This window comes from Anomalospiza imberbis, chromosome 5, assembly GCF_031753505.1.
Source record: "Anomalospiza imberbis isolate Cuckoo-Finch-1a 21T00152 chromosome 5, ASM3175350v1, whole genome shotgun sequence".
In the NCBI taxonomy this organism is placed as follows: Eukaryota; Metazoa; Chordata; class Aves; order Passeriformes; family Viduidae; genus Anomalospiza; species Anomalospiza imberbis.
In genome coordinates this window covers 26,693,263-26,708,811 of record NC_089685.1, presented here as the reverse complement: position 1 = coordinate 26,708,811, position 15,549 = coordinate 26,693,263, and the positions used below count along the sequence as shown (strand labels likewise).

General features: G+C 33.6%; 1 protein-coding gene across 8 annotated transcripts in view; it reads right to left on the bottom strand.

Annotated features, from left to right (window-relative positions):
- Positions 1–15,549, bottom strand: part of IMMP2L (inner mitochondrial membrane peptidase subunit 2) — a 414,256-nt gene that overhangs the window by 136,126 nt on the left and 262,581 nt on the right. For 7 of the 8 annotated variants that reach the window (XM_068189966.1, XM_068189967.1, XR_010999050.1 and 4 more), the window contains one exon: positions 3,695–3,760. The exons of the other annotated variant lie outside the window; for it this stretch is intronic. In XM_068189966.1, coding sequence (XP_068046067.1) covers positions 3,695–3,760 — 66 coding nt within the window. Of the gene's footprint in view, positions 1–3,694; positions 3,761–15,549 lie in introns of those variants that run through there. 8 annotated transcript variants of the gene reach the window in all.

The following is a 15,549-nucleotide window of genomic DNA, read 5'->3' as shown; positions in this document are numbered from 1 at the left end:
TAAAAATTACTCTTGCTAGAGGCTCACTGATCATTCTTAACTCAAGTACAGCATTAAGAAGCAACCAAATAGAGGAAAAAAACATAACTGGCACACCAAACTCCTGCAGACCTGTAGAAATGTGACAGTCAGGAGGAAAACAAATTAGTTCAGCATGATACTGAATAGACTTAATTTCAAATTTTACTAGCTTAATACCGATTTTGATTTCCTTCACATAAACTGTCATTTATTTTTGTTACTGAAAACATACCATAACTCATCTGTGAAAGATTACTATAGATTTTTGAATTACCAGTAATGCATTTAAGATAAATAAGTTTAATTTCAAGTTATTCCAAGTGCTTTACAACACCAACATTAATTTTTAACAAATTAGATTATATTGACTTTTAAAATAAGGCCTCCTTTGGAAGACTTATCATTTAAACAGTCTTCAGGAATCGATTTTCCACTTAAAGCTATTTCTCCTGTGAAAACAAAACAAATCCTGATCTGTGGGAGCTACACTTTGCAATGTTGTCTGTATACAAACTGACCTGTAGACTCATTTGCAAGGACTAACTGGGGATTTTTTTTCTCCATTTTTTAAATTCTTTTAATTCTTTTGAAGAGGAAGTTGTACCAGCTTAATTAAATTCAATTATCTTTTTCAGATTTGTAGCATGTACTCTATGCTTCTAGTGATTTACAAGACATTGCCAAACTCATTTCACCTGCACTAGCAACTAGACTGGAAGCAGGAATAGAAAACTGTAATGACAGCATTTTTATTTCAGTGCATTTGTAGCATTTTGCAATGCCTCAAATCATATTACAAAAGGTAAATTATTATCTATAATGTCTGACTACCTGAAAAATAGAAAATGAAAGGTGAAAATGGACTTATTATGGATCTTTCACCTACACAACTTTTCAAAAAGTCTAAAGCAGTCATTGTTACTTTTAAAATGTCACAATTTTCATTTCATTAAATACTTTTAGAATTGAGATTTGAAAAACAGGATTTTTCTACCATGGAGTCAACTCCTGAACTCAAGTCAAAATATAAGGGACCTTTCCTATGGCAATAATGGCTCTGCCTATTAGATCTTCCATCACTTTCAGTAATTAACAATCAGTAAAATGCTAATTAACTTACTTTAATTGATAACATGAGAAAACACAACTTTCTAGTATTATCCCTAATCATGCTCCAAATGGATCAAATAAAGATAATTCATGCAGCTATGAAAGCACAACTACAGAATCACAGAACATGTTGCCTATCACTCTTCTTATCTCAACCCATGGCAATACTGCTTGTCTGATTTAATTGCAGCTGGAAAGGAAAAGCCACACAGCCACTTGCTCACTCCAACCTTCCCTGCCAGGGGCAGGGAGGGGAATTGGAAAGACAAGGTAAATTTCATGGGTTGAGAAAAAGCAGTTTAATAATGGAGAGGAAATAAAATATAATGCTAATAACAACAACAACAACAACAACAGAAATTAAGACAATAATATTCACTCTGCTTTGTTATTGTTGTTGTTGTTATTACTGAAAAGAGAAAGAGAGGAATAAAACTCCAGAACAGCAAGCGATGCACAATAAAATTGCTCACCACCTGTCCCCAAGCAGTGATCAGTGCCCTTCAGCCAGCTCCCTGCAGTTTACACAATTAGTATGACATTCTGTGGTATGGAATATCCCTTTGGCCAGTTGGGTCAGCTGTCCTGGCCATGCTCCTTCCTGGATTGTTGTGCACCTTCTCACTGGCAAAGCATGGGAAACTGGAAAGTCCTTGACTTATGGTAAGCACTATTCAGCAAAAACTGAAGCATCACTTTGTTATCAACATAATTCTCATTCTAAAACCAAAAAACACAGCACTGTACCAGCTACAGGAAGCAAATTAACTCTATCCCAGCCAAGACCAAGACACACAGCAAAAAGTTCTGGAACAATTGTCACACCTTCAAATAATAATAATTAAAAAATTCACATCTGAATTACTGAGATTTCTATCAGTATTTCTATCAATAAATAATCTAACCAGGTTTACCGCAGACAACTGAGGATCATTGTATAGTCTTCTGTGTCCATGAGTGATTCACTAACCTGCAGGCTCATCAGTATTCTGAACACACTTGTGCCACGCACCTTTGTCCATTTGGCCAGGAACACCCACAAATGTTAATGAAAATTTCCAAGTCTTAAAGAGTTTGAATGTACAGCAGAGTTAATTTCCTAAAGCTAGAATTTAGGTTATTAAATGTCCTTTTTTTAATCAAAATCTACACTCAGTTTCAAAATTTAAAGCAAATATGTTAATAACATAGAACAATGTAAAATAACCCTTGAAGCTACCTTATATTGCAATCTCTTTCTGATATTGCCACAGAAATAAAGGAATACTGAAACATGAGTAACATTCTTATCACTTATATGAATTACAGCACTAATATCAGCAATATAAGTACCTTCTTAAGGACACAGGTCAATAAAAGACAGTACACACACTACTCCTCTCTCTTTAGCTCTCGAAAGTGATAGCTAGTTATAGCTGTAGATGTCTTTAGTTTTTAGACTTCAAATTATCTCCTTTGTTCTAGATATTTTGCTTGAACAGAGACACAACAATTTATTTTGGTTTCTCTAACTGAGATAATGCAATTCAGTTGAGAATTTTTCAATAAAACAGGAATTGTATTGACTGAAAGAGAAAAAAAAATACATAGACATATTTCACAGTGCCCATGCCATTAACTAGGGCCCACTGAAATCAAATTCAAATCCTTGATTTGAACTGCAGCTGTCAAGTACTTCTCAAACAGTCACTACACCAGAGCAAGAATCATTATCTAAATTAATTGAGTCACAGTCTGCCATATTGTCTGAGATCTCCCAGGGTCATTCACATCTTAGTATGGGAAACCAGGGATTTATCCTCCCACCTGTATGCCTATTCCACTGTGTACCTGGGAAAAAGAAACCTTTTCAAGCAAGCATTTTCTTCAAAGTAATACTGTTCCCACAAAAACTTTTTATTTACATCTAGTGGTAATTTATTTCCACCCAGCCCCAGTAGGAAGCTCTATCTGTCAGAGCAAACCAAGTCTTGAAGTACTCTAGAGTCTACTCTTGCTACAATGTTTTTTTTTTTTTTCCGATAGAAGAATTTACTCAAAATCAGTTGCACAATATTCCCTACACACTGCAGTGAAGACAGTACTCCATGAGGGCTCTTTTTCAATAAAATAAAATAAAATAAAATAAAATAAAATAAAATAAAATAAAATAAAATAAAATATCAAAGATGAGATCCTGAAACAAACAAACAAATAAACAAAAGCCTAAAAACAACCTACTTGCCCACCTCAGTGCAAAACAGCAGCTGGAGTTTCTAAATGAAAAATCACAGCCCTATAATCTCATTGAAAACTCCTGTACAATTACCTGCCTTGATTTGTGGCAGAGATATTCTCAGAAAGAAGCATTATTTGTACCCATGTACATTTCATGCGAGAGTGAATAGCTTTGTGTAGCATTTCTCCTCTCATTAAAAAACAGACAGGTAAAATGCTGACATCCTTGTTAATAATAGACAGAAAATGCTAGAAATTACTCGCTGTCTAGGATACTGATTTAAAATACATTAAAAAGCTGCACTATTCCTATAAAGACTCTGAGACTAAGGCTTAAAATACTTACTTAATAATGTCTCCTTCAAGAGCAATCACTCGTTTAATGATCTTCTGTTCAGGATTTCTAGGAGACCTGAGACAGGAGATAAGGTTACACAATCAGTACCATTCCCATTGTTTTAAGAAAATGAAAGAAATAGACACTATGGAAGTCATTAGAAGATTGCATGTTCTCCTTGAGTTAGCATCAGTCACTATGTTCCATGGGGAGGTGAAGCTACTGCAATCCTTGTCACTGCAAACCATCACTGAAAGCAGCTGATGACCTGCTGGCAAACAGCACAATAATCAACATACCTTTTGTCATGAAAAATACACTCCACAACATTAAAAGCAAAGCATACCACAAATCAATGAGGAAGGTATTTTTACAAATAGAATAAGGTATTAAAACCTGAATTCCCCATCATTTGTTGGGAAAATGTATTAAACATGTATGTCATTCAATCAATTTGGGAGAAAAAAAATCTTCCTATGTTATATTAATATCTATCACTAATTTAGGTAAGCCTTGCCTAGGGAACTGCAGAAGTTCAAAAATAAAAGTTGCAAAATTTTCTGAAAGTTGCAGCTTCTGAATGCATTGTTTTTCACTTAAAGTTATTTTACCATAGCATCTTTGATTGAGTAGATTCTGATCATGCATTACATAATAATATAAGAAAGCAAAGATGAACTTGCATGTTCATCCTGAATATTCCAACTTCCTGGATGCATATTATTAGATAGACTATTAAAAGTGTTATTCTACTGTAGTTTGGACAGGTTAATGTAGTTATATATTCACCACAGATTTTCTCTTTTTTTTTAGGCTTTACCTTTTTTCTTTTACTCTTCACTTTTAATTATCTAACTATGCAAACTTAGAAGAATATCTTCATGTTATTAAACAATTATTTTTATTTTCTGCTTGCACACAGAAAAGTCAGGAAAGGAACAAACTTTATTTTCTGTTGATGCTTGGGTTCTCCCTGTTAAGGTTTCAAATACAGTCTGCTAGACACACCACTGACAGAGATGTACATTACAGTTTTCATGGCTAAAACCATCTTTGAGCTCATCTCTGGTCAAATGGTAAGATTACACTTCTTTAAAAAGCAAAGCTGAGCTAAGTCTGGATGAAAAGCTTGCCCACACTGCTGCATGACTAAAGGCATTTGAGGTTCACTTCCAGTTCCAATCATTAAAAAGAAAAATATGTTAAGACTTTTTTTTGGTTGCTTTTTTTTAATATTATGCCAAAAAAATTCCAAATATTTTAAAATTAGTTTGAGGTTTCAATATTTTTTCTTGTGTGTGCATATCAATACATTTGAAATAAATTTCTCTTTCAAAGTAATGAAATAATATCCAAGAAGCCTAATTTTGAATTTCAAAATATCCAATAGCTTGCATTTACAGTTTATCAAGCCTGGATACCTATTTTCAACGAGCAATGAGGAACACTGAACATGAATAAAGACCATATATTTATTCCCTACTCATCACTCAAATTTTCAAATCATTATGAAATTTACAGTAATATTTTATTTAGCATTAATTTTACATGAATAGTTGTATATTCCAGTTCTTCTTTGCATTTCATGTTCCTTCTTAAGGTGGGAGCATACAGTTTCATCATATTTTATGTTAATCTTGGGAGGAATTAATCAAGTTTTAGATGCTCGTATGATTTAAATATATGGAATATCCAAAGCACTTTCTGATGCTGCGCCTTGCAAGCAACACTTACTTAATTGAGCACTCATTTGAGCATTGGTCATGTCCTATTCTAAATCAAAGCACAGTCTATGAAAAGACAACACACCTTTATTATAAGATGTTACAAATTTCAAATATTTTTTAAAGTTACTTTACTGCTAATTGATTTAAAATTGAATCCACTTAAGCTCAGGCTGTAATATTTTCATGTAAAATTTAAGCAATGAAAATGATAATACATAATGTATGTGATGAAATGTGCATTTCTTAAAGATTGAATGAAAACAAATTTTATGTTTGCTCTTTCAAAATTCTGTTCTGGTTTGACACCTAACTTTCAAAGTAAGGTTCTCAGCAACTTCCCAGCAGGCATTTCCACTTGATTAGAATATATATATTGTAATGCAATTATTGGCCTCTTCCTTAATTTTCTTTTCTTGTGCAAGAATTTCTACTGACCTTGGAAAAACATCTCTCTAAATTTGAGGTATGGATAGTTATTCTAAGAGTAGTTGCTTTTTTGCTAGCAATGATACATTTAAACCAAACACATAATTTATCAGAAAAACTTCAAGGAATTTCTTGCAGGTATTATTATGAAAGAGTAATATTTTTAATATTGGAAGCCAGAATATTTTTAAAATAAACTTCATACTAACATTCTGATTATAATTTATTAAAATGGCAAAGGACAGGGAAAAGACAGATTAGCAGGCTCAAAGTGGCCAATAATACAGGCATTTTAGACCAAGGATTTTCAAGAGCTGAGCAGAATGAGTCTTTTTCAAGAGCCAGTGTGCAACGAGGAGGTAAGAGAGACTGGTTCTGAAGTGATGGATGTTGATTCCTTCCTGAATGGTGTATAGCATAGCACTGGGATGTCATTGATTATTGAAATCACAAAAGCATACAGGCCATTTCTACCTTCTAAATTCAATCCTGCAGAAAACAGGGTGGGATCACATTACCACAAAGCAAGTTTCCCAGGAAAAATAGGAAAAATTTTATAGCCAGCAGAAAAATCCACTTTTTAGCAAGTGATTATCAGATAGAAATGGTCTCTTTACATATTTAGCAAGTGAGTATTTCAGTCAATATTACTCCTAAACGTCTCCCTTTCAACCACTTAGATTATTTATTTATTCTAGTGGATACTGCAAATTTTACATAATTGCCCCATGAGCTAATTAACATTTGATCAAACAAAATATTTTCATAACATCTCTTGATATTGTATGTGTCACTTGAGTCTTCTTTCATACTTTGAATTTTCTAAGTACATTTTTCTCAAGAGCATCCACAGCAAATCCTCAACTTTCATTTCTACTGGCTTTTCTAGAGAGGAATTTTTTTAAAAATGTCCTAAGATCCCAGCAAAATAACTGAAGCACAATCCAACTAAATAAATACTACAACATACAAGAATACTTTTTGCCTTGAATAAACACTCTGATTAATTTGGTACCTGCATTAGAAAGAGACCTGATTCTGTGAACTCAATGAAAAAGCAGACAATATATTTCAAAGGTATAGCTTCAATTAGATACTTTAATGATCTACATGTGTTAAATGTTACCCATCCATTACCACAGACACCCCCGAAAAACTCTGTGCTAACTCTTTGAAAATTTTTGGAATTTTTATACCAACTTAGTATCTTCTAGAACAGAACAAATAGCAAGCATTTATTAAAAAATTGCAGAGAAAAGTGCCTAAAGTTTTCAATTTTTATATGTATATATCTATTTTTCTATGTATATACATAAGTATGTATATTACTGTTAGAAAATTTCTTAACTTTTTATGAGATAGAAGCAAGATGTTTAGGCAGCAGTCTCAAAGTTTTTCTTCAGATCATTCTCAGTTTACTTCAGATTGAGTTTTATGTGATTTGATCATCATTTACATGGTGGCAACAGAAGAAATTAGGACTGTGTTGTTATAGTATAAACAGATGGAAATAATGAAGACCATCTTCTTAAAAATTGAATTTTTTGCTATTTTTGCTGTTAATGACAGATACACAAATGGACTTAACTATATAAAAGAGGATAAGAGAGGATTTTTGAGATCTCAGTCTAACATTGTGATCCAAAGCCATTCACTCAGTGAACTCTTCATTTCCCAAAACTAATTCCTCTCTCATGAAAAGTTCTAGAATAGCTGGAATCTACACTTCTGGGAATTTACAGGATTGGTGCAGGAGGAAAAATATGCTGTTTGTCTCCTTCTCAACCCATTTGGGGATCCAATAAATAGCTAGAGGATAACTAAAATGAAGATGGAATCCAGAATAAGGGGAATTAAAATGTCTAAAGAACTGAGAACCTCACAGTATGGTTTTGGTGGCTTTACCTAAAAACATGCTTGGAGGAAGAGGGAACTACCCTCTTCCTCCAAGCAGTGGAGCTACCTCATTCTTATTTTCTGTTGCTCATCCTTGCTTCCTGTTGCCAGTATAGTATGATGCTCAAACTCTGTACAGAAGTAAATATGTAGCAATATCCATTCTTGCATTCCTTCTAGCCCCATAGCTAGAATAGAACAGATCCAACATAGACAATTCTAAATACTGTATAAAAATGGAAATTTACTTAATATATGCACATATTTTTTAAACCAAAATCTTTTAAATCTGCTTAACTTTTTTCCCAGTCCCTAACTTTCATCTAAATTCCATGCTTCTTTATGCAGATAGAGAATCTCATAGTAAATGTAATATCTAACTACATCATAGGTTATGACACAATTTCTATTTTGTGGCAAATAACATGCAATTTAACAGTGAAGGAAAAAAATGTTTACACATACTATTCTTGCTTTTTTCTTCATTCTTGGTATCAATTTCTCTTCTATAGAATTACTGCAATAAATGCATCCAGCACCAGGTTTAGTATCTGTGCTCAGTTTGGACCCACCAGTACAAGAAAGTAATTCACAACTGGAAAAAGTGACACCAAAATAATAGTAACAGAAGAGCATGTAACAGCAGTGGCTAAGGAAATTGGGTTTGCGCAGATCAGAGATTAGGCAAAGGGTTCCATTGCTATTGTCATCTATCTAATTGTTGATTGGGAATTCAGAATTTTTGGAAAGGTACACAGCAAAAGAGATTGGCAAACAACATGAGTTGCAGCAAGGGAAATTCCAATGGTGCAGTTTTGACCTGAGAGGCTGAGAACCACGGACATACTCAGAGCTCAATGGGACACAGGTCTGGGCAGTCTGACCCAAATTCAGAGTCTAACCTGCCTTGAGTGGTTGGTAAGATTAGATAGTCACTAGAGGTACCTTAAGACATAAATTACTTTTCACTTCTACAGCCTTTAGTCTTATTCAAGTGTATGAAGAATCGGGATTTCGTATCTTAAAATACAAAATATTTTGATACAGATGCAAGCTCTGATGCTGGAAGAGACCATGCTGATCACTTTATTTATCTGCTGTAGCCCACAGATCATTTTTTTCTGTGTTTTTCTTGCAGTACCTAATTCTATTAGAAAGCATTTTTAAAGAACATTATGATATCATGTCTCAACATTCTGAGTTGCAATGAGACTAACATCCAGAGAAATTACTCCACAGTTTAATTATCCTTGCTAGTAGGAAATTGCATCTGCATTCAAAATTGAATTTATCCTAGTACAATTTCAATTTCATGCCTTCTCCAAGGCAGAAAACCCCTCAACATCTTATTTCTTTTTCATGAAGAAAGATTTGGGTACATCTGTTCTTAAATTTCTCTTGGATTCATCAGCTAGAATTGCCTAAACTTCTTAACACACAGTTTTCCAATTCTGGGACCCATTTTTGTTACTATTTTTCAAACTCCTCCAACATTTTCATTTTCTTCTTAGCACATATGGGAATCTAACATTATTCGGCTTGGATTACTACTATGCTTAGTAATCAATTAAGCAGAGCAACATGGCCTTATTTGCTCGCTCAATCAAAAAAATTCTTTCCTGTTTCTTAACATTCCATTTATTTTTGTATAGTCAGGCAAAAAGATTTTCGTCCTAGGAACTGGTGTTGAAAAGACACCAAAAGTGATAATTAAACCTTCTCTGAGTAAATTGCTTGCTAAAACAATGAAGCAATAAATTTTAGATCACTACTTGCACTTCACATTGTATAGAGCATCTTTGTCAACACCAACCATGTGATTCACATCATGCTACCCTGTCTTTCCCTGTACTGCTTGCACACTTGTCCAATGATTATAAAGACAATGGACAAAACCAGCACCTACCTTTGGATGACACAGCAATCTGCTGGAAATATTACTGTTCACAAATGTGCCTCCAGCCATATTTACACCTTCACAGCTGAACAGAGCCTGTTTGTAATCTGTCTAATGTCCCCATTAACTCCACAAAAGGAAAATTTCTTGATCAAAATATAATGTGGCAGTAAAAAGAATGCTTGAAGAAACCAAATATCTATATTATAGCTTGTATCAAAATAATATTTATCTAGCTGTTTTGTAAATTTACTGATAAAACTTACCAGGTTTGCTTGACAAAACCTATTCCTGAAATAACACCTTTAAGTGTATTTTAGCTTCTACTAATAGAATGAGAAATAAACCATTTGATTATTTTGCTCAGATAAGACATTTCTAAGGTCCTTCTCTTTGTTTGAATTCTGGAAATTTATTGCACGTCATTAAGTCATTTGCATTTTCTCCTTTGTCTTTCAGCTTCTTCAAAAGAGGCATTTTCCAAATGGTATTCCACACTACAAAAACAGTTTGAGACCATTTTTGCCTGTCAATATCAATATTTGAACCCCTTTCTGGCCTAAAAATGTGTTATACTTTTAGAAGAAGTGAAATAGATTAGATTAGCACTTTTTTCAAACAGAAACATTATGCAGAACTTATATGCAATTTTGAGAATATTAGCACAAATTGGGAGCATCAAAAACAGTTCCTCAAATGCTCCTGCATTTCCTTTGGCCTAAATTTGAGGAAGCAGGCCCAGCCTTAATAAATACTAGTTTAGTGAAACATTTTGAATATTCACAAGTTTTCACTCATAATTTACGAAATACGTTCTTAACGACAGCAGTTGCACCAACTGGTTAGGCATAAGTTCTGGTGATGCTTGGTTTGCTCAGCATCTCCAGTGCAAAACATGTACAAAAATATAATTAAAAATATGAGGAAAACTGCTTCTAGGAACATCCTGTAATTTCTAACTCCATACTACATTAACACTTCTTAGTCAAACTTCTGTTAAAAAGCGAAATAATTCACTGCCAAAAAAACATTTTTACTGAAAGTAGTTTTTTATAATAATTATCAATTCCAAGAATGCACTGGTGGAAAGGTAGTGTTTTATTTTTCTTACATTTCAAACTATTTGTGTATAACCTAGAAAAATGCTTACTTGAAATTTTTTGGTGAATTCTGAGCAACCTCTAAACAAAAATAACAATCTGAATAGAACACCTGCATGAAGCCTCAGAACAGGAGTCATATGCTTTGTTGCCATAGTTAGAGCAAATAAACAATTCTCTCAAGCTCTGCACCTAGAAGGGTTCAAGAAATAAGTGCATGTGACACTTAATGCTATGGCTTCATCAGTAAAGTGGTGTTCAGTCAAGGGTTGGACTCAATGTTCTTGGAGATCTTTTCCAATCTTAGTGATTCTATGATTCTTGCATGCTTGTTGCTCCTTTCCCTTTCTAATGGGCTTCCATTCCTTTCCTTCTCTCTACATTCTGATTTAGTCCTGAGCTTTCAAGCAGAGCAGGAAGTAACTCTCTAAAGTGAAAAAGTAGCTTCCATGGAAATAAATACCCATTATGTTATCTCCTGGTACAAGACATTATTTATCAGAAATCTCCTACACTAAGAATAGAGCTGGAGGGAAATTAATAAAGGCTTGCATAATTTCAAAACAACTGAGTTTTATCCGGTATATCTACAGCATGCTATAGAATTTCAACCTCACTGTATGATGAGACATCAGCAGCATTATCTTTTCAGTGTTTTTCATAGGTGTTAGAAGGATATCACAAATAATTTAATCTTCATCAGCAGATAACTATGGATTCTCCCCAGGATTAACTAGATGTATGATTCCTACATGACAAAATTAGCATTTTTTTCTACACTTTGGATCAGGTAATTAAAATTGAGTATCTGAAAAACTTTCAGAATTATTTAACAGAGAAAGTAAAAAAAATACATCTCCATTAGATATGATCATTTTTAAATTACATCTAGTTAGCTACAGTAAGGCAAGGGGAAAAAAAAGGAGGGCAATTGAAAACGCTAAATAAAATGCTTCACAGCAATAAAACTAATTGGTACTGCAAAACAACATGACAAGGGACTCTGAAAAAAAACTCAAAATACTACAGTAACTTGGAAGTATAGCTACTAATTTGAAGTAAAATCACATTTAATTGTTTTTCAGGCTTCCAAGCTAACCACTTTCAGGTTAAATGACTCATCTGCTTGTAATGCAGGCTGTGTAATCACAATAGTTATGTGCACTTGACCTTCTTCCTGTTAACAGAGAGACTCAATTAATTACTTGCTGTTTTAACCGGCCATTTCACCTTATCTTCACCTTTTTCAAAGGGGTTGAGTAACTCTAACTTAACCTTTGACTTCGGAAGCATACATAGAAATATTTATCTACCAAATATGAAGTTAGCCTGATCTAGGAAGGAGAATATCTGGGTTTCTATGCTTAAGAAAAAACAGTAATATATGCACTGTTTCATTAACCACTATGCTGTAATGTAGGAGCCAAATTTCATCTTTGCTACAGCTGCCCAAACATTCTACTCTGTAATGGAAATAAAATATTACTTATTTCCATTGCAATAGACAACAGAGGGAAATGCACAGAAAACTGCAAAGTGTAATCAGATGCTTGTAAATAACTCTTACATTGCCATATGGGATATTAGATAGAAATAACCTAAATAATCTACACATTACCTATTAAAATGATCAAAAATATGATCGTACATGCTGTAATATGGACTTCTATACCTTCTTCCATTCTGGGTTTAGACCTGTGTTCAGTGGAAACTCTTCCATGCATACAAAATTATCTATTTAGTTGCTCACCCAAAAGTTGCAAATGTATTTACACACCACACATTGTGCAGTTTTTATCTATTTTGAAATCACCTAAACTCCATCAGCACACTGCTTTTTAAATTTTTCTAATGCTGTTTCAAGCACCTGTTGTGAAAATCTCTTTCTTGATAATTCTAAGTAGCTGGATATATTTTCTCAAATGTAATCTCAGCTACAGTCAAGAAACTAAGCCTTTCAGATGAGTTAAGTCTGTTATAGTCAGTGCAGAGAATGTAACAATTAAAGTGGGATGAATCAGTCTTTGGAGGAGTGTCTCTCTCCTCAATGACTACAAAAGAAGACAGACATTAGCTCAGTCTAGCCATCTTAACAATGAAAGATTAAAGAGAAACTGCTTAAAAATATTGTTTCATCTACCTTTTAAGTATCTGTAGCAGATTTTGTTTTTCAAATAACACAGGAAAGCAAGCATTAACAGTGAGGTAAAGGAAGGACCAATAACAATATAATGTATCATTTTTATATTGTTGTAATATATCTTCTTAGTAAAAAGTAATTTAAGAGTAGAGACATGTCAATGTCAATTCACAGAAAACCAAACCACCAATTTAAAGTTCCCTACAGAGGTCAATAAAAGTCCTGACTTCAGGATTATTTATCTTTTTTTCTTTTTTTAAATAGTGCTGCATGCAATACAAATACTTTTTTCCCATATTTATCACAAACAAAATGAAAATCAATTATCTTCTGACTAGTAAAATGTAAAGACAGAGGTTTAACTAAGAAAAAAAATTGTATCTCTATTCATGGTCATTAAAAAAACCTGTCCATAAGATAGAATACTAAATATCTCTATGTTCCTACTAAGCACATGAATATATAAATTATTTTCAGACTGTGCAACGTTAACTTCACTGGAACTTGTATACAGTTATATCATAAAATAACATTTCAGAAATTGAGAGTGCTGCTAAGGATAACTGATTTATATAGCTAAAAATTTAGCATTTTTTTAATAGTATACAGGAAAAAAAGTGAGAATCAGCATTAGCAAAACACAACCATAGTTACAAAATGTCATTTGCAGAAGTTACAAGACATGCTTTAAAAAAAGAACAGTCATAAGATTACTGGACACAGGTAAAACCTCTCACAATAAAAAGAAACCAACCTAAAGTTGAATTTTTTTGCTTCACAGTTTCTGCTTTTATCTTAGATACAGGCTGCTGTGACAAAAATCCTCATAGTAATAGAATTTATGAGCTGCTTACGAGGATTTAGCAAAGAGAGGCAATGGCAAATTGAATAGGGCGTGTTTTTCCACACTATATTCTATCCCAAAATGTGATCTTCTGTGTCAGCAGGTGATCAAGCATTTTGCTCCATTAGATAATAATTGCATTATCCTCTACTTACGTGTTTCCACAGAAAGAAGAAGGGACCCTTCACAATAACTAAGGATGTTGTTTTAAGAATCTTTGATCACTTGAGCATGCATAAAGAATTTTGAGGAGTTTGTCAAGAATAAAACAGTGTCCCATGTTGGCTTTTACCATGAGATTTTTAGGATCCTGAGCTGTAAGACATATCTTCTCTTGTATGATGGCAAATATATTTATTTAAAATATTAAGAAATGAAGATTAAATAAATAAGAACTATTATCAACAGTGAACAACATAAATGAATAAAATATTTATATCTACAGATGCTTTTTTCCCTTCATGTATAGCAGTTTACAAGCTTTTTAGACAGTGCGCCCCTTTGCCACAAAAGCCAATCTGCTCTCTCTCTGCCCCAGCTGCGCACACAGCCCCTGGGTTTGGTCTGCACACTTGCTTCCCAGCTCTTCCTACGCTTCAGTCCGCTCTGGTTATTCCACCCAACACGAATTCTTCAGTCTCAGGCAGCAGCAAAGCCCATCCTAGCCCCATCCAGCTTGTCAAACCCAAACCTATGTGACAGTTTCCCACAGAAGGTCCCTGTCACCATTTTCTCTAAGGAAGTGGCATGCTGCTCAGAATATTGCTAGATAAGGGACAGACTGGCAGAAGAGATAAGAAGGGAGAGAGAAAAATAGACTAAATTTCGCAGACACTTTTTTCACATTCTAAGGACTAATTCCTCTTCACCCTCTATCCATGTGACTAAAGTTCAAACAAATAATTTATCATTTTTTTATCTTCCCCATTTGAAGTGAATTCCAGTTTTACTAAAATTTGAAATTTTTTTGCCAGTCTTAAGTCTCTTTTAACCCATTTTTCCACTGGTTTGGGTTTTTTTAATGAAAATTTCTTATTTCTCAAAGTTTTATAGAACAAGAATCTTCCCATAGAAAACAGTCAGAAAGATAGCAAAGTAAAATGCAAGCCAGAAGGACTAATGACACAAGCTTGTATGAGAAATTAGTGTGAAAGAATAAGTCTTTACTTTTTAGTGACTGGAAGTATTGGCAGAATTAGCAGCATTAAAAGTTGGGAGGAAAAAATGCAAGATATGGCCTGGGATTAACAAAACTTTTCAGAAATTCTACTGGCTCTACTGCAGAATATTTTAAATATATAATTTACATATTATTCCATATATTTCAGACCATCTTGACAAATTCTTAAATGTGTTAACTGTCTCTGTTGACAGAGAATATCGATTAGAAACACAAAAATGTTCATTGAGCCAATTCAAACTTAGCTTTGCCATTCTAATTTTAAGCCTTTACATTTTCCTTAAAGATATATATCCACAACAAGTTTGAAACACAGACTTTCATGCATCTGGGGTTGAGAGAAGCTCTTTCACATCCTTATTGCAAGAAAACCAGAATAACAATACAAATTATTTGAGTTATGAACAGAAAATAAGTAAGGGTAAAAATTGGGAAATCATAGGTCTTTCCAACACTGGTGACTACTGCATCACAAAAGAAATTATTTAGAATAGCCTAAGCTTATCATTTTGATTCTCCAAAGGTTATTCTACTATGCATTCCTGATCAGTATTTGTTGCAGTCAAAAAGCATAAAATATATACTGGAATGTATTTAAGCTGGATGATGTAGTGTTTTGAGACACTAGCTGTATACTTCTGGCTCAAAATCTAA